Raw genomic sequence first — 26,436 nt, forward strand, 5'->3', positions numbered from 1 at the left:
TCCACTGACTCCACTGGCTCACCATTGGGCCAAATGAAACCAGGACAAGGTAAAAAAAGGAAATGTGCAACAGAGAGCAGGCAGCCATCTTGATACAGTTCCTTTCCCAGGAAACATCACATACCTCTGTAAATTCACTACCTTATGATTGCCCAAAGTTCTGCAGGGCCCTTTTATTCACTCTCCTCCCAGAATATGACAGAAGAGCCATGCCATGGGGAAGCACTCAGCTTCGGACACTCCCATCTTTTTTTCATATGCTCATATGGCATGGTCTTCCACTTGTTTCCTGTGGCTCTTCTGCTAATTGCTCCTTAGGGAGGGATGATACTTGGCAGTCAAACAGATTTGACTGGATCATTTTCAGGATCGCTTCTCAGAAACCTTTGCAGCCATGACCACTAACTGCAGTAGATCATAGTATCCTTGCCCTTGATAAATCTTGAGATTAATTCAACACACAGTGAAAAATGAATATGCCAATATAAAATGGAGGTGCTGTTTTAGAAAAATCTCAGATTTGACCTGATATACTTGCAGACCCAGATGACAAAAATATTTTATTCATCTGTTATGGTAGTTTACACTGATGTCTGTTACGTTCCAAAAGGTTACAGCCTCAGGTCTTGACAAGATTTGAGCAACCAACCTGACAACACAGCAGAGCTAATGTGGGGGCAGGGCATTCAGCTGATGCCAATCCTTCTAGGCCTTTCTACCATGTCGTTTGCAACTGGTATTTCCTGCCATCTACCTCTTTTCCCTGACAGTTCACTTGGTTTATGCTTTATTTCTTTAGGTTTCTGGATGGAACCTGAACAGAAGCATGCATTTACTCCAAAGCAACCTTTATTAAGCAGGGCAAAATGTCAATAAAGGTCAAAAAATATCCAATATCAATAAAACCAAAAGGAAACAATTATCCTTCCAGTCCAATAGGGATCTCTTGTAATTTTATTTTAGAAAAGCAAATAGTTTCAAAGGATATATTGGACACTGGAAGAATTAAAACTGAAACAGAACTTTCTTTCTCCATATATTTTTCCACTTTTTTGATTCACTGCACAACTCCTAAATAATATTCTGTCACGGTGGATCTCATCCTTTAGTAATTTATATGAGATCTTTGCTACAACCTGTCAACTGTGCTAATTATTCAAATCTATTTTAAAAATGTCTTCTAATGCTGACAAGTGTTTAAGGGTTTTTTTTTGGAATGCAGGAATCAGTAGCACAGTAATCTTTAAAAAATGTGACAGGTGTTGTTTACTTTAAGTGGTTTGATAAATGTCAATATGCTGACCCTTGCAACATACTCTTGTCATGGGATGCAATTCTTTGAAAAATACCTGATGTCTCACAGTAAGAATAACCTTCAGAAGAGAGGAGATTCAGATGAAAGTTCCCAGTAAAGAGAGACAAATATATGCACTTATAAGTGCTTTATTATAGGGACAAAAGTAACTATTACAACATTGTGTCAGAAAAACTATTTGTGTAAATTTCAATTTAGTTTTTATACTATTTTTCCAGAATAAACTGACTAATCAAAAGGAAGTTAGTATAATTTTGTTTGATCAAGTAGAAACACTTTTATTCAGTAAGTTCACAATAGACAAAGAAAAAGCTAAGTACCCATAAAGAGCCTTCAAATGGTGATTGTGTCTCTTCCCCCGATCAGATAAATTATTTTTCTGTTGTGATATGAAACCAAATACATAAGGCTTTTATTGGTAAACTATATGCTAACATTAATAGATTAAAAAGTTATAGAGACTAAAAAATAAATCCTAAAATGGAAAAGAGCCAAATATTTGGTTGCCAGGCAAACTTAATTCTAACTGCACAAAACTCCAGCCTGCATAAAAAATGAAGCAAAGAAACAGTAGGAAAAGAATTATTAATAAATATGTTGGCCTTCCGATGGCTTCTCTCAGAGTGTACACAGCACTCCCTGACACAGGCTGTAGCAGAGGCAGTTGGTGCTGTAGCCAGTACTATGCTACATGGGTATGACTAGCCAGCCGACTAGCCAGCCAACACAGTCATTTCCCAAATAACAAGCTTAAAAAACAAGCAAGCAAGCAAGACAACAAAAAATTAAATACCCCTCCCCCCTCAAAAAAAACACAAACAAAAACCTCTCAACCCAACACTAAGAAATAGCTGAACTTTCAATGAAGGTACTAACGTGAGTCTTCCTTCACTCTCATTTTGTGAACAATACAAGCATTTAAGGTGTTTTCGGCTGATGATTTGAACATAAATGGTGAGGTGCAGTGCAACAGGTTTGCTCATGTTTGTTAATACTGACAAATGCTACTCAAAGAAGACCAAGGGCAGTTTTATAAATTAACAAAGGGTAAACAGACTTTCTGGAGCAAAGAAAAGGATAGTTTCTAATCTGAGATGAGCCTCGGATGTCCTTTCAACAGTAAAAGTCTTAGGTTTAAAAATTAATTGTGCCTACTTAAGCAAGAAAAAACAAGAAGACAGAAGAGTTGGCTTCCCTGAAAATAAGAATGAGCAGACATATTTGAAGTGATTAGCAATATCAATACATTACCTGAAAACACAATGTCACCTCCAGAAATATCAGTGATTTCAAAATCCAAAGTAAAGGACCTGAAGGCAAATTTATATCTGTAAAGATCCTTCTTTTCTGATACATATTCAATCAAATACCAAAATGCATTATGGAAAATCTAAAATCAGAAAGAAGAAAAGAATTATTCATTTATAAAGATTAATTTACATTGCTTCTCATTATTGTTTCAAAACTTGTTTCCCTCTTCTCTTACAATGTATAAATTAAACTTTTAACTTCCACTAACAAATACTGTATCTGAAAATTAATCCCAACTGTAGGACCATAATGCTTCAAGACAACAACAGAAATAAAACCTGTTTCATGCCTGGCTTATAAAAAAAATAAAATAGGACTTATTATACAGTGTGTTTATCACCCAGAAACATCCTAGTTTATGTGCAGAGGGTTGGTGGCCTCATACTAGAGGACAGAAGAACATATAATTGCTATAATGACAAAGGGAGTTGTAAACTTGAGGTTTCAGAATGGACACAGGTAACTTAATGGGAATGCTTTCGGGATTAGGAAATGCCATAGCATGGGAAGATTTGGCTCTATTTTTATGCTTTGACATATTTTTTCTCTTTAAAGAGCAGAAATCCAGTCTTTTCCTCCCCCACTCCTAGTAGATGGGAATTTTAGAGTGTGTTTTACAGAACTAGTTTCATAATCTGAGTTTAAGAACATAGTAACAACTTACTGGAAAAGACAATATTTTTATGTTTCATTGTCCTTAGTTTCAGATTTTTCTGCTTTCTGAAAACATATTTTATGTATTTTAATACTGATAAATATGTCCTTTATTTTTAAATTTGTAAAACTAGGAAAGAAAGAATACAGTATATCCTTTCTTGTATTCAGAACAATTTTTCACTGTTTGTATTAAAGACAGGTAATTTCCATATTTTCATCCTAGAATCACTGTTAGCTCAGTGCCTTTCATTTACCTAATTTTGTTGGGTTTTTTTTTTCACCTATATATTGGTCTTCTTAGAGGAGGAGAAATTAAGGGATATATGTATTTATGACTACGGAATTTTTCTTAGGGTCTCAAAGTTTTGCACATATTTCACATGAACATCTGCATTTAAAATTTGTTTATTCCATTCCTGAGTTCAAAGCAATTTTTCTTCCTGGTGGACTTGGCATGTAAATTACCGCTTTCATGAGTAGCGCACCTGTAATCATTCCTTATTAATTCTGTTATTGTGCTGCATTTCAGCTGGTGTCCAGCCCATGTATAAAAGTGCTAGTGTTCTAATTTTTAATAGCAGTAATTATAAAAAATATTAAACCATTTTTATATTCAATCTTCTAAAATATGCATTCTAAAACAGTCTAAACTGCATAAATATTCTAGTACTTCGACGAAAATAAATGAATCCGGAATATATAAAATACTGACTTTAGAAAAATCAAGTTAAAGCAATATGATCAACATTTGCATACACATAAAAACTAGCGTATCTTCTACAAAAATTTTTTGTTGCAATCTTTCTTATAATATTGGAAAGTTATAGCATAGAGATCTACAGAAAAGTGTAATGTTTTCATCATGTATCTTTAATTTATTGTGCATAGAGAGCAGAAAAGTTGAATAAGAATGATGTAGTTTCAAGAAACAGAGAAAACCAACTTGGAATAATGTGAATGAAAGAACTCATTACTGCCTTCAGAAATATAAGCTGTAATAATGTTTTCCTGTTCCATCAACATTAGGCACAGAAAGCCGACATTAGACTTTTCTGCATTTCAGGTAGTATCTTTCAAATTCAACATGAAGTTTTAATATAAACACAGCTAATGTTTTCTGCCCCAAAGTATGCTAAACTAGATCAACAAAAATAGACTCTATTTAGAATGTGCTACTCTGTGCACATTAAATTTTCTCTTCTTAAAAGAAGATAATTATCATACAGTTGCAAGTTATGTAATTTGGGCTTACTTTATAATGAATGCCACATTCACAGTGTGCAGGTGGTCCTTGTTAACTGCACAGGCATTGTTGTGAAGAGGGTAATGACAACATTAAGCAGTTATCCAGCTTCTGTAGCTTTTAGATATGCACTAACTATTTGCTTACCTTGATGTTTTCTTCAGCTCTTTTAGTATCCTGGAGGCCAGGAGGACAATAAGCTACTTCCAATTCCTTCAAGGCTTTAGGAAGCTCATCCTCACTGCTGTAATTATTTATCACATTTCCAACAGCTCTCAGGATAACTGTAGCCTGTTCTATAAATCGAGAGCTCTCCTGAGGAAAGAGAATAAACCAACCATTGTTAGAAACATTGCTTTAAGATTTTCTTTGGTTTTCTTTCTGGCTATGACAGAATACAAGCATTTTTTGGTGATGAATTATAAAACTTGTGGAATTCATTCAGTTGTTCTTAATATTATGAACTGTAAAACCAATTATGTCTCTGATACTTAAAAGCATATCAATTTCTCACTGATTTTAGCCAGTGAAATAAATAACAGGCACCATAAGATATATCTATTCATTGCTTTATTTTTCCTATATCATTAGTCCTAGGGAACTTAATCAAAAATAAGATCTATATAGAGACTTTCTACTGCAGTGATAATGGAGCTGAAGTGCTCAGCATCTTCCCCTTATGGAAGGACAAATTATCATTAGTATCCTGCTGAAAGCAATGATCAAATGCATGCTGCCTAAAGCATCAATAATCTTCATCAGGATTTCTGTGCAAGAATGTGAACACTCTCCTTCAAATGACAGCCTGCAAAGAAGTTGCTTCAAACAGAAGTACAGGAAAAACCCAAGGATAAAGTTCTGCTTTATTTTCTTGATGAGATATACCTTTTAATCCAAAAAAGGTATGCAAGGCAAGGAGATAATACAGCCACAAGATATTTTTAATGATCCAGCTTCTTATATTTCAACATTTTTGTCACAATAAATGTGATAAATTTGTACAAGCTGTTTTAGTGCTCTATTATTAGAACCCAGAATCTACACTGCTATGTAAATTTGCTGTTACACTCACCTTTTAAAATAATTTTGCACAAATGTTCTCTAGAAAATATATTCCCTCCTCTCAGGGACTTCAACAAATATTTGGACCTACTGCTTGCAAGAGAAACCTTGAAAATATGGATGACAGTGGTGTCTGGATTATGGACAATGAAGAGCAAAAGCTGTGGTAATTTCTCCCCTGAGCCTCTTATCTCAGCTATGAAAAGTTGTTTGATTAAATTGCTCATTTTACATACAAAAGCTGCTTTCAGACCTGGTGAGTAATATGTGATCTCATGGGACCAAACATACTTCACTGATGCGAGGTTTTATTTAAATAGGCAGGTATTTTTTAATATTAATTAATATTTATACATGTATTTTATGACATGCCTCAAAGAGTGAGTTATGCCCTACCCTCACATATATATTTCAACAAAAGCAGTTTTCACATTTTATGCTGAACTCCTATGTAAACCACAACACTATCCAATTTTAACTTACATATTTATGTAAGATAATTTTTGCACTATGCCTCCAGTACCTGTTGTGCTGCAAAACACATATCTTTTATGCCCTTAACATTTTCATTTTAAAATTAGTACTATACCATTGAATATAACAACTCTAAATGGAAATCCAATACTACTTTACTTTAATTAGTAGTCAGAAAAACTATTATCACAATGTTTGATTAGCCATGATGCACACCTTCTGAAGAGCTGGCATCACAGCATCCTCTTCTCCAAAGACACATGGCACCGTGGTACACAGCTGAATGTGGTGCCCCATGGGACAAGTTACTGCGAAGAGCAGGATGTGTCGCCTAAAATCAAGAAAAAACCCAAACAAACAACTTTTGTTTTTAAATTGCAATAATTCTTAAGCTTTTCCTTTCATGCATTTGATAATATCAGTTGCAGAATTGTATTTAGGTGAAAAAGCTTATCCAGGCTACAGCTTCAATGTGTTAACCAGAGATTCAGCAGTGAGAGTAAGAAAGGAGAGTTCATGCCCCCCAGACACACTGGCAGTTTTTAATTCATCTTCTTTTGACTGAAATTTGAAGGCTCCTCAGCCACTCACAGACAGTGGGAAGAGAAGGCTTTCCATTCTTACCAAGTGACTTCTCTTTTAGAATGAAATGGGGGAGTGGTCAATAAGTCCATTTGTCTCCCACACCTTTTTAAAATTAAACCTGACTCTCGTCTCTGACTGAACTAAAGAGAATCAAAGGTGGGAAGCTTATAAATTTGAGCTGATGGTATCTCTGTTAGCTTTGAAATTTACAGGTGCAAAAAGATATACATTTTTGGCCCCCTTACAGCACAGAGAGATATAGCTTTTAGAAACTACACTGAGAAAATACATGTGAATCCAGAACTAGATGTGAATGTAGTCTATAAACATAATAATAACTATTCCAGTTTTAGTATGAATCAAATCAAATAAAGAGCACTAATAAAGATCTTTTACTTAATTTCAGTATGCTCAAGTTTTGGTATTTTCTTTCTATGCCTATTTATTTGACATCTTACTTAATTTTAAAAAATACATTTTGTTTCATCTCTTTGAATTTTAACTGATGATTTTCTCTTTTTGGGAAAGTAGAAGGCCTCAGTTAGTTAGGCAGGAATATTATGCTTATGACAGGACATGAAGATGTCATTTTCCTGGTTTCCCTGGAAGGGTTTTCAGAAAATAACATATCAAAGGCTCTTGCTTTTTATCTATTTCTTTATTTAAATAATCAGGCAATGTCCCACACTGAATATTTACAGTTACATGCAAAAAGAAAAAATCATATTAAGCAATATGGGAATAGGAAGTAAGATATGCAAGACTTCATGAATTGTTTCCCCTGTCATGTTTCCTAAATCCTTTTTCAAGAAAAGCATTGAAACCTCCTATGGTAGCACCATGCTTTTACAGTTCCACTAAGAATGCTAATTCTTACATTTTTCTTGCTACTCCGGGGAATATTCTAGTTAGAAACACTTTCAAGAAAGAATTTGTAGGAATTTAAATATATTTTTTAGCAAGTCAGTGTGATTTTTCTTGTTAAATGGTCCTAAATAAGAGTAAAGAACTCAGAATTGTTATAAAAATGTTGGTAAATTCACAGTAATTTAGCAGTCTTACCAAATCCTAGCTATCAACTAGTCTGATACTCCCAAAACTTACATTTTAGGAAATAAACTCTTACTGAGTTACTGTGTAAACAATCATTTCAAGCCTTAACTAAAGAGTCAGGACAGAAATGAATCTCATACATACCCAACAGGAAGATTTACTATAGTAGCTTTGGTTGCAGATGTATGCATTTTTAACACAAGTTCTCCAGGAGCCACAGATTGCCAAGAGAAATATTCAATCCTCAGCACACCTGTTGAACATTCTTGTTGAGTACCTAGGTTAAGAAAACAAAATAAAACAAAACACAACCCACATAATATGGGGAGGGTGAATGACATTCAGACACGCCTATGCAGAACCTGCAGCTACTACACAATCATTAAAACATTCATTTAGGTTTTGCTAACACAGAAAAAACCAGTCACTTAAAAGGCATTGGTGGTACAAAGCACGGCTTATTTGTACTATTTGCTAGAAAAGAATGGTTATAAAATGTGTTACTAAGATGTTTACATCTGATGCCTTGAGAGGCTACCTAGAACAGAGCCTAGATGGTGTTAAAGAAATAAAGTAGGTATTTATTAAAAACTTAGGGTATCACATCAGACATCTTCCAAATCACTTAAGGCTGCTGTAAAAGTAAAAAAAAAACCCTTTATGTCCACAAGAAAATTAGATAAATAGCCATAAAAATATATTTTATTTACATTCATAGCTTACAGCTTAATTATTTTAACAGAATGGTCAGTTTGGTTTTTTAAGCATTGTTTAATTCTCTCTACTCCACTCTAGATGCATTAAATCACATCCATGTCAAGTGTTTAAATACATGATTAACCTAAGCCAACTACCATAAAATGCCATCACTCTACTGAATTCCATTCTAGGTTTTTAATGAAATACAAGGAATTATTATTTAAATCTTTCAAGTTGTTAGGTTTTGAAAAAGTCAACTTAAAGTTACTTGAGAGCTTATTGTGTACCGCTTTAAAAGTAATTTCAGAAAATTACTTTTGTTATATTGCTGGTTTTGCTGCATTGTGATCCGCTAAGGCATAAAGTAGTTTGCAAGAGTGGAATTTGTAGAAAAGAAACCACAAGAAACACAAGGAAATCCATTCCAGAAATATACAGATGAAAAGCTTCAGAAAATCATAATAAACAGAAAAGGGAGAGATTCTTTCATGAAAATGCTCATCATCAATGAAATAATGATGAAGCATTGCTTGAATAATAGTGTATTCCTTAAAACCAATTTGACTATTTCAAACTATTGCTAAACTCTCAAACTGTGCCCAAGTAAACAACAGACAAACACAACAGTACAAACATATTCAAGAACGGGAAAACACAACACTGACATGTACTTCTGTGTGTTGGCCTTACCTTCAGTAACATACCAGTGCACTAATGCAGAAAAGCTAACCAGCATTTCAATGGGCATCAGACTGTCCACAATTAAATAATAGAAGACTTCCTCATCAGAAGACTGTATAGAAAAATGGACATTTGTTCATTCACTTGCACTAAATACTGTCCAACTGGCCTTATACAAAGTAGGTGTAAGATTTTGGATATGGTGACTTAAGGTATGGTATGGGAAGTAAGCAATTAATTGTCACTACTTCTTCCAAATTTCAAAACAAGCCATTTAAGCCCAGAGCCTCATGCTGCATGTAAAATAGTGTTCACTTGAGAAATAAAAGGAAACAGAGCTAATTTTTTTTTGCATGAGAATATATCTACTTCTATATTATACTGTCATATGTACCAAAATGCAGTACTTTTAATTGCCAAACAATAATTAACAGAAGACCAAAAATTTTGGATTTTGCTGCAACATTCTGATTCTAATTAATTACAGAAAACTTAAATAAGTACTCTTTGCATTTGTAGATATGAGGGATCCTCCCTTACAAAGGGGTTTTTCTCCTACAAATCTCTATGAGGACAAAATCTTTCTCTCTTAACTTTAATACATTATTCCTATGCCAATATTAGAAACTATAGAATGATTCTATTGTTCCTAGTAATTCTTCAAAAACTTATGGTGAATGAGCTTCTTTCTTCAGAACTATTACAGTACAGGTCTTCCTGGATATTCCAGAGCTATATAAATCCATTTTTTGGGTATATATATCTTCCTATCACAATATGAAAATGTTCTTTTATAAGCATGATACAGAATTTACCTAATACTGTAAACATATCATCTCTTTCAATGTTAGTAATTGAAATGGTTTTACAGCAAAGGGTTAGGGGTTTTTTGGCACAAGAGCACACAGGCTTACACAGTCTTAATGCTGATTATGGCTTACAAAAGTATATGGTGCAGTCATTAGGAAAATTTCTTGTGATGTGATTACTGAGAGGTGGGAAATTGCAGGTGTACTGCAATTATGGAGCATTAATCCATGTAGTTAACCTTCTCAGTGCAGGATTTTATATGAACTTCACACCTGGAGTTTACATTTCAGTACTCTACAATTACACTTCAGATACACTATAAAATAGGAGCTGGGACAGGATATTCAAGCATGTTGAATAACCTCCTGATAATATGAACTAATGGCAGGTTTAGAGAAATTCTTTTATTTGAATGTAACGAGACAGTATTTCTAAATCCCTGCAGCAGGGTGCTGTAAATAACAAAAGGACTTAGCATTTGCAGAGAAAATGGAGTGTTATCCTAAACATACTCACAGTTTGGATTTTAGGTAACAGGGGAAGATGAAGGAGAATTGAAGAGCAGATTCTGTAGCCGGATCATCATTACATTCAATTTAGGCACCAAATTGTTAAAAGGTAGTTTTAAATCAAAATAAAGAGTGGTTGGAGATCTGATTCACTATAATTTTTCTTTACATAAGCCATTTTTTGTTATTGTGCAGTAGCATTCCACAGCATTTCTCCTTTTCTTAAACACATATATATAATGCTACGTATTTGCTTGCAAACATACATTTGTATTGACTACAACCTTAATGCATTATTATTTTTCAGTAATAGCAGTTCTATATGCTCAACCAGTTTCCTTTAAGAGGATTATATGTATTATCTAATTATATAAGACTTTGAAAAAAAAAGCACAATACAGTCATTTACCTTAAAACTTGTCTTCTGATAGTTATAAGCATATGTATCTGGCTTGTGGAAAACATACAGCCTCCTAAGAATATAAAATTGAAATATAAGATATATATGACTTTAAGAAAATCAGCAGAAATTACATAGTTTAGGCAAATGCCTATTTCATAGCACAAGACATTAATTTTACTTTCACAAGTCAGACTCACAGCTATTTCTCAAAAATGGTTCAACATTATTGGTTATAATAAAGGTGAATAAAATTAATCTCCAGGGAAAGCAGCTGAAATGCCCACTAATTTTTTTTATTTTCAACCTGTAAATGGTAACATGCTAATATTAATTTAATACTTCCATACCCACATAAAAATTACTGGAATGAAGTTTTATACAACGTATAACTGAAAGATGGACTGTTTTATATATTTTATTAATGTGGTTTTTAGCCCTGTGCTGTTTGCAGACCTTCAGAAAGTTACATAGCTCCTGATTACAATTTTTTTTAATTTTGATTTCACCAAGGGAGACATAAATGGCTTCAGCTTTAATTGAGGATGGAATCAGATTTGAATCAATGCTTTGGTTACTCAGAAATTTCACAGGAATCCTGATCTAGTTCTGGCATGTCAATTCCTACAATGACTGAAATATTCCTCACTTCTATGAACATTCTTCTTATTTTCATTCTATCTAAGAGGTAGGCATGACAGAGAAGGAAAAGCTTTCAACTGAACAGACATGTAAAATCAAAATCTTAGGTGCCTAATTTCTTCTGAGGGATAAATTCTTCAAAGGTCAATGAAGATGCTCTGTTAACAGCTACTTTATCAGTTGACTGTGAATATAAACTCTCACTTAGAGATAAGAAACTGACAAATGCTTTTTGCCTTAATTAATATTAATATAGGTCTACAAAAGGTCAACAGTACTTTAACATTTGGCTGATAAGGTAGAAAGTTCATATTTCGTATCCTCTGTATGTGACCAAGATTTTCAAGGAAATTAAATTTCTTGTGATGCCTTTTTTTTTTTTTTTCTGAATGTCCTATCTTCCAGGACCTAGGACTACCTAAAACTAGCATGGAAACCTTAACAAGGCCTAAAGTGATCTATGACTTCTTATTCCTAAAGTTCTTGTACTGCTGACTGGTATAAAAGTCATACATTCTACTTTAGAGAGTGAGTAGAGTTTAAACATTTTTGAAAATAGAAGCTTCGCAAAGAAATCTCAGTTACACGTTCAAACAAGAAAATAACTAGATTAATTTTCTCTGATAAAATTACTTCCCTCAGCAATCTTATATTCTCTAAAGGATATGTACTGTACCAGGCTCTTTAAATCTGAAAGACAGAAACTGAAAATATGATGCTACAAGTAGTTTTTCAGAGGCATAAATGCCTTGGAATTGAATATTGAAAAGAGAGTGAGACAAAACATCTAGTTGATCAAGCAAAGCTATGCTGATGGCAACAGATTTCAACAACTTTTATTTTTCTTTAGAATTGTGTTGTCTTGATGCAGACTGTGCCTGCCCAGTGCCTCATGGTCGGTAAAAGCATCTAATGGCCACAACACTCCATGACCCACAATCTTCCACCCCAGCTGCAGTCTGACAGCTGCTTTATGGAGCTGATGTTGTGTTCTCCACTGTATTCTGGAGGACACACCCAAGGCACAGAGCAGGGCTGCAGCCACAGACCCTCTGTCACAGGGACAGTGTGTCTGGTCTGAAGAGTGGCCTTGAAGCCACCCTGAAAGGCAGGATAGCTATACAAAGAAGATCTGTCATGAAGATGCAGTTTTTATATAGCCATGTTTTGAATTTTATCATTGTTATACAGTATATTGTATGGAATAAACCCCAAACGCTCTATTCCTTACTGGAAACAAATGCAGAAGTCTTCAAAGGTAATCCAGGTTTCCCTGGAAACCGAAATCTTTTCTGATGCTGTTTCATCCTTTGATTTAGTCCCTGTCTGGCTCCTCATATCCGTATCAGCTTTTTCTGGCGTTTGTTTTGAATCTAAACTGATATTGTCATGTTCTTCTGCAAAGATAAAAAGACACACAAGAGCCAATACAGTGACCATATGCAATTTAAAGTAGTATCATTCTAAAAAATTACCCTAAAATTATCCATACATCAGTTATTATGCGTACAGTTTAAAACTAAAAGCTATCCCACTAACCTAAATAACTCAAATGGTGACTGAAGTAACTCTATACAGAAATTTAGTGTTTGAATCTGCAGCAGCTTAAGTAGTTTGCCTCAATAAACTACCACATATTGAACTGTGCCCTAGAATCTTCAAAATTAGCTTGTTAGGTATGCATACATATGATTTCTGCAAACCTAAATTCATCTACATAAAGAAAAATACATCCCCTTGTCCAAAGCTTCTATTCAGGGAAGGCTAATGTGGAAGTATTTGACAACCCACAGAAAAAAATAAAGAGAAATTTGGAGGACACAAAGGCCTAGCCTTGCCTCCGGTACTTAGTACCCTTATGATGCTCCTCCCTTTACCTAGGTCTCCCTTTACCCTCACACAAGTCAGTCTAGCTACTTCTAAACAGAAACAGATTTGTACTAAATCACATCAGAAAATCAGAATTTATGTCAGATTCATACCAAAATATAAACACATAGCCAGGTTTTGCAATCACTCAATAACTTTTTGTGTTGTAATGTAACTTTCCCTACATTTATTCCCTGAGATTCATATAAGTAGTTACTGAAAATCTTTGACATGGCCCAAAAAGAAGTTTTGAGATAGCTCAACAACTGAGAACAGAAGAACTGAACACCTATTAATTTAGAATGCTTGCTGAGGAAAAAAGATGAGATAATATTCAAACATAAGGTATAACAAGTGAGAAAACTATTAGAAACATACATAATTTATATTTAAATGTGCTTTGCAATATTTCATTATCACCAATACACACATAGCTAATGTGTGGCTCTAAATTAGTTTGCACCTATTTTTCAAGAACTGAAAGAAATGCAATATAAGGAAAGGCACCAAAGGCCTTTTTCCTTTCCTTCAACTATGGAAAAACTACCTGAAAGCTGAAAAATCTAGACTTCCTTTTCAATTTAACTTAGCATGGGTGTTAGGCTTCTAGTAAAACAACAATAGTACTCTTATTTTTAAGAGCTTCTTACTTTTTTGACCAAATCCTTCAAACATTCAAAGTAACTTTAAAAATGCGGTATTAGTTTTGAAAAAAATTTGAATACTCTTCAAATAGTGATGTAAAACACATTCCAAAGGAACACACATTAAAATGAAAGCTGGGTTTTGGGTCTTTTTTTGCCATTTTTAAGGAAAAAAAGAGAAAATGCTATAATTCATAGTTCTTAAAAAAGAGCTCTCTGTACAAAATCTACCATATGTTCCTGGAGAGTAACTTATGAGAAGTGTTTGAATTTTTTTGAACACCAAACTGAAGATTTTACGTAATTATATATACTATTAGCAGTTCTTTGAAATCTTTTTCTGTAAAACCAACACCCATAAATAGGGAAGACTGCTGATATATGTACATGAGGATTAACAGACACCAAACAACATGGGAATGGTAAAACTCTGACTATAAACTTTGCACACACTTACCTTTACTGAGTACCTCTGCATTTTGTTGCAACGAGGGACTGGTCTTCTATACAGTGAAAAAACAAAACAAGGAAAAAGTAATGATGGTGATTATAATCTTGCATTATTTTTTGAGAGAAAATACCTGATTTGGGGCAGTCCTTCCAGAGACAGAAACAAAGTGGTAAGTTATCATCATGGATTTGGGCTGGGTTTTTAAATGAAAAATAAAGGTAGCAAATTTCATCATAATAACTATATACATATCAGCAAAAGACTGATGTTTTTCTAGAGAAGTACATGTCACCTGCAATGTGAGATAAAAGCTTTTTCATACACCACTTCACTATTAAAACAATGTTCTTTGATATTACTGGTTTTTGACAATAAAGTAAGTTTTATTCTAGGAACTGATATTCATATTCTACAACTGATTCAATTTTTTTCTGTTTCCATTCTTGAAAAAAATACTTGAAAGAGGAACTCCTTTTCCAACAAGCATTTCTTTCTGTGCAAGTGACAGTACACAAATGTAATTAGCAACAGCATCCTTGATTACAATAGCATCTTTTGTTTTCTATCACTGTATAAATAAAAAGTAGCGTGTTCACTTAATGCTTTTGGCAAAGGACTTTATCCTGGTCAACCCCAGCTCCAAGCTAGGTTTGCCCAACTAATATGAATGCAATATGGCTGCTGACACTTGAAGTTCAAATGCAGTTAGCCAGCCTTTCAGAAAGTCCACTCATTAAATTTACAAATACAGGGTCCTAGTCTTTGAGAGATTAAAATCTTAGACTTAAAAACATGTGCCTAGTCATCCTTCCTTCTGACTGCCCCCTTGTCTGCAATATGACATACACTGAAATATTCACTTCTACCTCTTTCATTTTCTTTTGTGAAGTTGGGCAGGAGCAGAAGATTGCACAAAAAAACCAAATTTCCAAGCTTCCTTTCATCCCAGGTCTCCTTTTACCCAGATTTGCCACCCAAACTCCTCATATATTCCCTCATGTATCTTCACATGTGTTAAAGGTGCTGAGGCTGAAGCTGGTAGCACTGACCTGGCCAGCAGCTGGACATACATAGTGATTTTCTGTTCTGCACTTCAAAGAAGAGCTGTGGGAGCTGTGCTGACTTAGAGGTTTCATGCTTTTTCAGTACAATCACGAAATATATTTTGAGGGGCAGACAGACATAATTTAAACAGTCTGAGTCAGACTAGATGGCAAGTCACAACAGTACCTAAACTTTGCACAAGGTGATTGTGCTGGACATCCAGGTCTGCCTCAACCCTCCTATTACAGACTACCCTGCATGCACTATGTGAAGGGACCCGTGAATGCTTCCTTAGAGGAAAACCTCATGGCTTCATACTTTAATTGCTAGCCCCAGTAAAAGGCTTCCTGCAGCATTTTACAAAATCTCTATGGGCTCAGAATGTGGGAACAGGCTCAGGAATCTTACCTCTGGCAAAATTTTAGGTGTTTCATATTCTCTGAATTAACAAAGGAAAGAGCTGAGCAAATAAACTACAGATTTAAGAGTCTCTATCCCAAAGCTGGAAGTGGCAAATAATTTAATACACATAATTTAACTGTAATATTGTTTATTATGGAAATTTGGAAGTCCCATTTTTGCACAGCACAAATCTGAAATTCTATTCTGAGTCTGTTATGGGCTTTTGTGTTTTTTTGATGTTCATGAGTCAAAGCTGGGGACAGACCTAAAATTAAGAGCAAATAAGAGAAAAATTAAGACACTGCTGAAATTGTTAACACTTGGGTTAAGAATTTAGTAATGGAAATATATTGTGTTTTACTGTTATTTTTAAAGATTAAGTTTTTGTTTTTCTATGAGCTGAAAAGGACACATCTTGCAAATATCAATGTACTTCAGCTCCTGTTTGCAGAACTCAGTACACACAACTGTTCAGAACAAATGAAGCTGTGATCACTTGTCATGTCCCATTGAGAGTCATGTCTCAGCATATAGGTCTGAAAAATCACATGGACTATCTCTTCCCTTGAAAATGTGACTTCAGAAGTACACATGCACTGAGCTGTCATATTTCTCCATGTGAGCCTACAACTTTCAAAATTCCAATGTTGCCAAATTTCTTGTGGGAATCACAAGACCTACCACACAGATGCATGTCAGCTGTACAATTTATTGAGTTTCTAATCAGAAATTCTGGGCATGTCCAAAGTATAAAAGGTATGAGATCTACTGTATAAACCTTGGAGACTGCAACATCTGTCCAACAAGTCTAGCACTTTCTGCACAATATACTGCTCATGGAAAGTACACATGATCCACACTTCTAGTATGGACATGAGGTAGCTTAATATAGAGCTACTTTGTCAGTGCTAACAGTTGGCAGCAGGAAAGCCTGGAAAGATACAGAAAATCCTCAAAAACGGCCTCAACAGAATTTCCAGTAAAGAAGGAGAAGGTGCCCTGGAAAATCTGGATTCTTAGTAGCTTCATGCAGTCTGAGCTGTGAAACCAGTCTAACCACAGCTGTGTAGAGACTCCCTAGACTCATTTACTCAGTTTTTGGAGCACAAGCATAACACAGTCAAAAGCTGCCTGCTTTTTCAATGGTACACGATGTGTTCATCTACCTAATCCTCACTGACTTGGAGACAACTGGAGTGTCAAGAAAGTTCTCATTCTTTTATACTATTGCTTCATGTACTGTGCCTAAGACATTGGCACAGAAATAGAAAATAAAGTAATTTTTTCCTCCTTAATGAACACACATTGTCTGAAAAGTCAGCTCTGCTGCCACAGTATCTTATAAAGAAATAAATCAGAAAATACTTGGATCCAGCTGTGAACACGGAACGATGCACACAGATTCTGGAAGAAATAATTATTCTTCTTCCTTCAATGAATGGAAAATCTGAATGAAAATTCTGCAGATTACTTAAAAAACTAATTTATCATCTCTGAAATTTCATAATCATTAATGCATATTTGTAAAAAAGAATGGTAATTCATAAATTTATAGCTATCTTGTTATGTTCAAGGTTTCAATTAATATTTTTCAGCCTCCTAACATTAGTTATATTTTTATTTTATTCAAATCTAACACAAAATAAGTTTTAAAATTTATCTGATATTCTTATAAAAACAGTTGCCATTTCTATTGTACAAATTATGCATGGCAAAACAACACACAAGTTATTCTGTGAAAAACAGCAGTCTTCTTAAAAAAATAAACTCTCTGACTATAAGCACAGGTGAAGGAATAAAATTTTAGGTACACTTTTTTAAGATAAAAAATCCCTTTCAATTCCTTCAAAATTACAAAGATGACCAAAAATATTTCTTAAGATCTAAACCTGTATTAAATTTCAAGGTTTGATGTTGACCTGGGAGTTATATCGTCAAAGGGTTTTGCATCTACAGTCATTTGAGGAGTCTTTTTTTTTATTTCTCAGTCACTATGCTCACTTAATGGAATATCAGTTTTCATTTTACCTGTAATGAGAGAGCAGGTAACAGAGGTGGGTTTTGAAAAAAGGAAATGTTACAAAAGAACAAACATCTGCAAAGCTGTACACAAACTGAGGTATAGAAATAGCTTAAAATACTGGATTATGGATTTGTCACCTCTTTTACTCAGCCTCTAATGTTGAAGCTGCCCAATATGCATGTGCAAGTAGATAATTGTGGGCCCATTAAAGTGTCTCTATACTACAAATGTCTAAATTCCTCTTCTCAAGTCTCTCTTTTCATTTATGTGCCTTATATGTCATGTGTAATTTTTCCCTGAAAATAATAAGCAGGGAATTTCCATTTTATGCAGGAGGAAGTAATTTTCAAAATGATAACATTTGTGAGGAAAATAGATTTGTTTTATTTCCTACCTAGCTCTCCTGGTGACTCTATACCAATACAACACAAGAAGGATTGGAGAGAAAAGAATTAAAAGCTTGTTATGACACATCAGTCAGTAACGTTTATGGGGAACACAAAAAAAGCACACATGAGCATGCAAATTAAATAAAATGGTATCAGTTGCACACAAGAAGATAATGGACTGAATTAAAAAACATGAAAAAAACATTAACATTGAAGAACAAGTTTTTTGTATTGTATCACTGGGAGAGTTTGGAGACTAACACTTTTGTGCTAGAAATTGGCATTGCCAGGGAGCTTGACACTGAAGAGGCCACAAAGAGAAATATGAGTGTTCTGCTTAAGATGTATGAACATAGCAAACAGTTCAGTATATTAAAATATCTACTAGCCTTTGCACATACTGATTGTAAACATATTCTGGTTTTCTTGCTTTGCATATCCTCAAACAGAACACATAGAGCTTTATTCTCAATGGAATTTGAGATAACTTCTACCAAAAAATTCATCTCAATGAAGAATATTCAAGTAGGCTTTTGAATGGCAGATCTACAAGGAAACATCTATCTACTCCAGGATAATCTTTCTCGGAAGTGTTTGACAAAATTACTGTTGCAGAAATCTGCAAGACTGTGCAATTTATATATGATGACAGTTTTGGTTTTTTCCTGGCCACAAAATACTTTCACATGGATTTCAGTGTGTGCTACACTTATAAATTACTTACCTTTCTATTGAACAAGCATAAAAGAGAGTCTCTCCATATAAGAATTTGGCTCTAAATTATGGAGTTTTTTAAAAAAATGTACAAAATGCATTTTCTTAAGAACAGCGATTCAAGATCAATTTAACTGCCAAAATTAGCTATTTTAAAATATTTTTCCCTAGTGCAAATCCAAATGCTACCAGGACCATAAAATCAATGAATGGGAAAGTCATAGCAAAAAAGAAAATTTGAAAAATTAAATAATGAAGCATTTCTATATTTCAACATGAATACTTTGAGGACATGAGGGATAATAGCATGTCTTTCAACTTCATATTTTTCAAAGAAGGTACATCTAGCTCCTAGAATTTTGTCTTTCATGTATTACTTGTCTCTGTTTCTGTGACAACAGACCTTAGGAACAGTGAATCAGATATTCAGTAAAGTTACTTCATGCAGTTTACACTAGAGTGAATTAAAATATGCCAATTTAAACTTGTTGAGCATCTAGCACAGCAGCTGACTGAATTTCAGTCAGCTTAAAGCATAGAACTGCTGTATCCCAAAAATTTACCAAATCTGTATCAAAGGTTTTAAAGCTGATGTCTCCTGACTAGTAATCACACAGTTTAAAATGGAAACAAAGTTATTCACATTCAGTATGTTGCAATACAAAATTCTAAAAATTAGCAATAATAAAGTGAATTCAGGATATCAAAGTTTCTCTTTCAGTGTTTGCTTTTTTAATTATTAATTGATTTGTTTTTAAAAAGTATATATTACTATCTCAAGTTTAAAAACTACAGAAAGCAAGCTCGTCCTTTATGAATTTGCGAGAGGTATCCACATAATTTTGTTAATGAAAAGATTTAATATATGAAAAAAAGAGGATTGTCCTCCAAGTTAAAAACCATTTTCTTTTCTAATCTGTAAAAATGAAGTTCTCCTTGCATACTCTAGCTATTAACAGACATAGAATTTTCAACTGAGGTTTAAATTGAGGCAAAAGTAAAGTTCATGTGCAAGTCAATTAGCTGTTAATAACTTCTTACATTCCATGTCTGAATCAGATTACCCTGCCTACATCACATTCATGTCTTCTTCCAACCATTCCAGTTTTATCATGTCTTTTCATACTTGCTCTTGTGTCTCCTTGATTGCATGTCCTACTGTAACAGATCATCCTTTAAATCACTCTTGCACTAGGGGAGAAAATCTAAGCGACGTTTCACACTCCTTCAATGCTTCCAGCACATAAACTTCTATTAATTTGTAACTAGCCAAATCTATATTTGTACACATAGAGACTGAGTTAAATGAAAACAATAATTATTATTTGCTATAAGATGCTACTTTGCTTTATGTGATTTTATGATACTTTTATTTCTAATCATCTGTCCTGTTCATGTTGGATATTAAGTTTTGCACTTTAAAGATTGGTTCTAAGAGTGACAAGGGGGGAGAAGAAGCACAGAATTTGCAGAAATTGCACTTGTTGGTTCGCATTCTTTCTTTCAGTGCGTTTGTAGCATGAACAGTGAGAAAGAACTTTATTTTGCTTTTAGTTAGTTTTTTTGCTAGCTGAAACAGAGAGTTTTTGCACTGCAGCATGGTTTTGTTTTGTTTTTTTTTTTTTTGGAACTGTCCAAACTGGTTTCGGATTGAAAAATTAGAAAAAATATTGGAAGCTCACACTGTGTCCCACTGAGGCCTGGGCTGCAGCATGTTCCAGAGCAGGAGAGACTGAAAAGGGACTGAGCAAGCTGAGCTACAGCCAGCAAAAAGGATTTTCTGAATTTTCCATCTCTTCAGAACAGCAAGTGGTTCCATTGTTCAATATTATTCATTTTTTTCATATTTGTGAATACTTTGCTTGTTAAAATAAACAGGTTTTTCCACTTTTCTCTGAGGAAATATTTCCCAAACTGGTGGGGAGGAGAGGCCGCTTGAATTTGTTTCTAGAAATACCTCATTTCAGAGGTTTTATTCCAAATTTGTCCCAAACCAAGACATACTTACCTTTTTACCCTGCTGCTTTTTGTAAGGATTTTTATATTATGCCATTATTAAAAACATTTTTAAAGGTAAAGTACTATTGAAGTACTAATTAGGCTATTGTTTATAAAATGCACACAAAATACTGAAGAGCTAAATATATCACAGAATCACAGGTCATAGATATATTCTATTGTAAAGCATTCTTCTTCACTGCAGAATTGCCTTATTTTAAAATCATTAAATCCACTAATGATAACCACACATGTACCTTATCTAAACACACAGCATACATATAGATCTGAAATATAAAAATGGCATGAGGGTACTCTGCAGAGGAAATAAAAATAGACACTGCAAAAACTACATAGAAAATTACCTCCCATTAATTTAAAAATTTAAAGCCAAAAGAGAAATGGTATCAAATGGTCTTCTGAGTAGTGTTTGCTGCAGTCAGAATGAAATTGAAGAGATGCTGGCTCTGCCATATTGAGTTTCTTTGTACGTATTGAGCAAATGAAATAACTTCAGAGGAGCTCTGTTTGCTTCTTTTTAAGTGAGTATTTAAGTCTTTATTTCTCTATGTTGCCCACTATTTCCCTATATGAGATATTTTTTCATGAAATGTATTGTTCAGAAAGTCCTTGAAAGTATCATTTTTTCTCTGCTAAGCATGTAAAATTTAAATATTAGAAGGAGCATTTTGTTAAAGATTTATCTAAAAGCAGACTATGGTAGCATATACACATTCCATTTAAAAACAGAAATAACAAAAAACAATTACAAAAATCAGTAATTACAACTTTCCAAAGTCATCCTGGTAATGACTCATTAAATTTATGTAAGATTAATGTTATCTATCTTGGAAAATGTCATTCCCTCACAGAGTTGCACAGGAAGCCTAAGCTTCTGGCTTATCCAGAAGTCCTTCCATTTGGTCTTAAATGAGGATGCCATTTTAGGGCATGTGTTAATAAAGTTTACATTTTTCTAGTCACATGCAAAGGTACATCTTCCTCTGCAGTCAAAATCAACTACTCATAATATAAAGCAATATTTATTTAAAACACTGCAGACTATCTTCTTAAGATACTCCCATCAAAAGGATTTTAAAGAACGAAACCAAGACAGTGTTAGCAATAGAACTTTTATAATGTGAGGCAAAATCATAAAAAAGAAAGTTGAAGAAAAGGCACTAAGAAAGATTTCCCAATCAGTATACATCAATATAACTATAAAGTGGAAATGGTAAGGAAGTTAGTTAAATAGCAAAGGAAAAAGCTTTCCAAAATGTCTTTGAAAACATATATTTCAGTATTAAGTAGTTTTATTTTAACTTTCCCTCTCCTTTGTAATATAAAACTAGGTCAAGTTTAAAAAAATAGAAATACTATTACCTGAGAATAATCTTCTGCATTTGAGTGTCTCCCATTTTGATTCATATCCCCATTACTGTCACTTTCATTTTCATCAGTTTCAGTAACAGAAGTGAGATGGGACATAGACTGAAATCCTTTTTTGAGGATGGACTTTGAAACATGGCTATATAATAAAAGACAACACACACACTTTAATCCATACATTTTCTTTCAAATGACAGTCTTCACAACTATTCTTAACAGAATTTTGTCAAAATAATTTGTGTTTCCTTTATTTTGAAAGATTCCTAGGGCAGCACAGAACCCATATCTTCATATATTTCTTGTCGTTAATGCTTGGCACTACATACAAACCTATGATAGAAAGACCTCTTAACTAACCATCAAAAAAGCAAAATCCAAGCCAGCTGAAAACTAGATGATAATGTCAGAAGTGAATAAATTACTATAGCCCCTAAACAAGAAAAAATACTGCTTTAATGGATGTAAGAAAAAAAGTAAAATGTTTTGTGTCAGAATACTTTTTTTCTTTTCCCTCAAAATGGGTCTCCATAGCTACCAGACCCCTAAACACAGGATAACCAAGGAAAACTATGCAGGCCTATTCTGGTACTAGCAAAAGAAAGCTCCGTTGCTGACTTCACTGGAGGCAGGAGTAAAAACTGAAGGAAATGTAAGTAACTCTTTGCTTTTTAAGTGAAGAACGAGAAGAACAAGACCAAAACAATTTTGCATTCATGCTAATTAGACTTCAGTGTGTAATTGTGCTATTACAGCAATAAAGAACAAATTAAAATTCAAGCATGTATTATCTAGCCCCCTTTCTAAGGACTGAGATAATGAAAGATCAAGATCTTTTGCAGTAACAGTCAAAATTATTTCCCCTTTAAGTATTTCAAAATAATTTATTAGAAGAAAAGGAAAAGATTAAAAAATTTCAGTCCCAGCTGTGTATCTAAGTCCCTTATCTTATTTAAACAGCTATTTTGCTTGAATGAAATATTAATACCTGCTATATATTTTTTGGCTACTACCTGTTAAATAAATCACAAAGATTAGAGAATTGTCATGGAAACTTAACACATTAAATAAACTATCCTTCCCCAAATGGGGTAAGTTGACCATGAAGCAATCTATCAAATACAAAAGAACAATATAAAATCTGTTAAAGTGCAAATACTTCAACATCTTCAGTATCAAATCTCTCATTACATTGATAGTCTGTTAATTGCTTAGAGCAATTATATTTCTACTCCTGCTGTTTGAAAACAAGCAGTAATTTAAGTACTTTAAAGTAACAAAATGCAACTGTACCAGCAAAACAATTACATTCCCAGAATATTCCAAGGTCATGTCATCTATGGGAAAATGCTGATGTTCAATGAAAATTACAAGTATCTAACTGGTTTATTATTAGTCTGTCATATTATGATAATCAAAATGCAGAACTTGCCACATATTAGTAATTTAGTCAGTTTATTTAGAAATGTACTCAACAAAAGGTGTACACACCCTAAGAAAATACACAGATGTCCAACAATTTACAACCTATTGTTAGACTCAAGTCTCAAGAAAAGGCATATCCTCCAAAACAACATAAACCTTTCAGTGTACACTGGGTATAAGACACATTTAATTCTTCATGACAGAAGCTCAATCAGAATAAGAGAGACAGGATGAATAATTCTAGACCTTGTCTGAATGTTCACATCATAAGCTGAAGCTTGACAGAAGTGCATTATACAGTGTGTCCCAGGGAACAACCCACAGCTCTGATACATTTTATGGTAATCTTTCTTTTCTTGTCAGGGAGCAAGTACTATTCTGAGCATGGAATATTAAGAAGAAGTCATGTATACAACAATTTCTGAAACTTCTCTAAGACACCCTGTACAAAGACTTTAGTTTTCAAGGGTTTATAGGACTTCCAAACAGTCTTCCAAACAAGGCATTTATACAAAGCTTTGTTTTGACCATGAGCATTTTCACTTGCACTCTCAGGCCTATTGTAACAATCATGAACAGAGAACAGCCTCTTTTATTCATAAACATTGTGTTCCATATCAAACTTGTGATGCCTATGAAAATACTGACTGGCTAGCCAATTATTTCCTTGTAATATGTTAGAATTAAAAAAGACGAGTAGTTTGAAGAAAAATTTGAAATACTTCAAAGAATATTCTTATTTCTGGCAGAAGTAATCTAGCAAAAATTCTACATCCTTGGGCCCACTGGGTAGAGAATCTGGCAATGTGTCTTTGCCTGACAGCATTCCCTGTCCTCCAATGTCAGAAGCCCTGAGAAGTGTACATCTACCTAGGGGACTGTCTGTCCTGGATGTGACAAGTGTGCATGTCCACTCCCTGGGACACTTTCTCAGCAGTGCAGACATGAGCAGATTGTAAGGACAAAAGCTAAGCCCAGAGATTCACATCTCCAACAGAAGTGTGTGCTGCACTCCCAAAACAGGAGTTGTTTGTAAGCCTCAAAGACTGGAGGGTGAACACAATTGTGTACGTATGCACCTGTGTGCCTGATTAGACCATCTTGGGATTAGCTAGAGGAAGCTGTTCAGAAGTTTTTAGGTGTTTATTAGCATTTTGTAAGCGTCTAGTATACAACTTAGCTGTTGTATTGCCAATATGGATCCTAAATGTACAGTTCACTGATAGGTCCTTAATTACACGACACCAATACATCAACAGAGTGCTTTGTCCTGATGTGCTTCAGACATGATCTGAGCAGTTTATCCCTGTGACACAAGTAAAGAGCCATTGCACTTTCACAGTAATGCTAATGCTGAAACTACATTATATACTTACGTGTTCGTTGGTATTTTGATAATATCCAATTTGTATTTAAAAAATAGGCTAGCAATCTCAACAAATTTTTCATGTTTCTCTACCACAGGCTCTGGGAAAAAAGCAACTTGTTAAATATTTACATTCATAAAAGTAATTAATACTATTAATGTTGAGAAATAATTTCCAATGGGGACTTGTCACCCCTAAACAATTTTCAAAGTATCATCCCATGCACTTGAATGGAACAGAAAACACAGGGGTGGTTCTAGCTGACATATAATGAAAAAATAAATGCATTACACTCAGTTCTTCAGCCTGCAAAGTATTAAATTATGCCAACTTATATGCAAAGTTGTCCAGGGTAGCTCAAAACAACTATGGCAGCACTTTTTGCCTTTGCCAATTTCCTCTTCCTTATCCCAGTATACTTTGCTAGCCTGCCTGCAACACTTTCATGCTCAAGCTATCATCTCATATCATGCATCTAACTCCATTTTGCAGTACAGACAACCCTAGAAAAAAATTACTCTAAACCCGTGAGTTGATGTAGCAGGACTAGTCACACACTTTAAATTTTTAAAAGGTGTTCAGAAGCTTTCATGGCTCTGCTTCAGAGAGCTTCTGTGTTATTTTGATAACATCCTCTCTTAATTTGCTCCACTAGAGTGCTTTTTTCAACATAAATTAAGACACTTCTTAAAGCATGTAGGAAATATGGCTAAGAGGAAGTAATACAAAATTGAGTTCAACTGAAATTAAGCTAACAGATGATAAGTATGGTCCTGAAATAATTAAAACGTAATTACAAATTTATTTTGGAGTTTTAGTAGACAGACCTGGGGGTTCACATTTCAGAACAACTTCCTTTTTTGGACGGAAAAGCTTCCAAGCAGGAAGTGCCGGTGGTACTGGAGGTGCTACCAGAGGACAGGACCTTGTTCTAGTTATCAGGACAGGATGGCTATGTATATGGCAAAGCCCATATTGCCTCATCTTCTCTGAAGAATCAGCCTACAAAACATGGAAGGACAACCTGACTGGCTCAGATCTTCTTTCTCCTCATATCGGTGTAACAAACAAGAACAGTATGCACACAAAGGAATGTAATAGCTTGTATAACAAATAAAATTAATATAGTCAATCTGGCAAGACTATCCAAAAACATGCTGATTGGAATTTGATATTCAGCACCAAAAGTATACTTAGAAGTGTTTACATGCATTTTACTTTTTATAATAGATTCACCACTTCTTTAACTTATTTATATAACCATAACATACAAGTGAAGAGAA

At 34.2% G+C, this 26,436-nt stretch overlaps 1 protein-coding gene across 1 annotated transcript in view; it reads right to left on the minus strand.

Annotated features, from left to right (window-relative positions):
• ADGB (androglobin) overlaps positions 1-26,436 on the minus strand; it is a 97,507-nt gene that overhangs the window by 33,282 nt on the left and 37,789 nt on the right. The window contains exons 10-20 of the mRNA XM_058801473.1: positions 25,981-26,155; positions 25,163-25,253; positions 22,359-22,503; positions 14,412-14,457; positions 12,673-12,838; positions 10,809-10,872; positions 9,090-9,192; positions 7,845-7,977; positions 6,279-6,393; positions 4,674-4,841; positions 2,567-2,705 (exon numbers count right to left, since the gene is read on the minus strand). Of these exons, the coding sequence (XP_058657456.1) occupies positions 2,567-2,705; positions 4,674-4,841; positions 6,279-6,393; positions 7,845-7,977; positions 9,090-9,192; positions 10,809-10,872; positions 12,673-12,838; positions 14,412-14,457; positions 22,359-22,503; positions 25,163-25,253; positions 25,981-26,155 (1,345 nt within the window). The remainder of the gene's footprint in view (positions 1-2,566; positions 2,706-4,673; positions 4,842-6,278; positions 6,394-7,844; positions 7,978-9,089; positions 9,193-10,808; positions 10,873-12,672; positions 12,839-14,411; positions 14,458-22,358; positions 22,504-25,162; positions 25,254-25,980; positions 26,156-26,436) is intronic.

This window comes from Ammospiza caudacuta, chromosome 3, assembly GCF_027887145.1.
Source record: "Ammospiza caudacuta isolate bAmmCau1 chromosome 3, bAmmCau1.pri, whole genome shotgun sequence".
NCBI lineage: Eukaryota > Metazoa > Chordata > Aves > Passeriformes > Passerellidae > Ammospiza > Ammospiza caudacuta.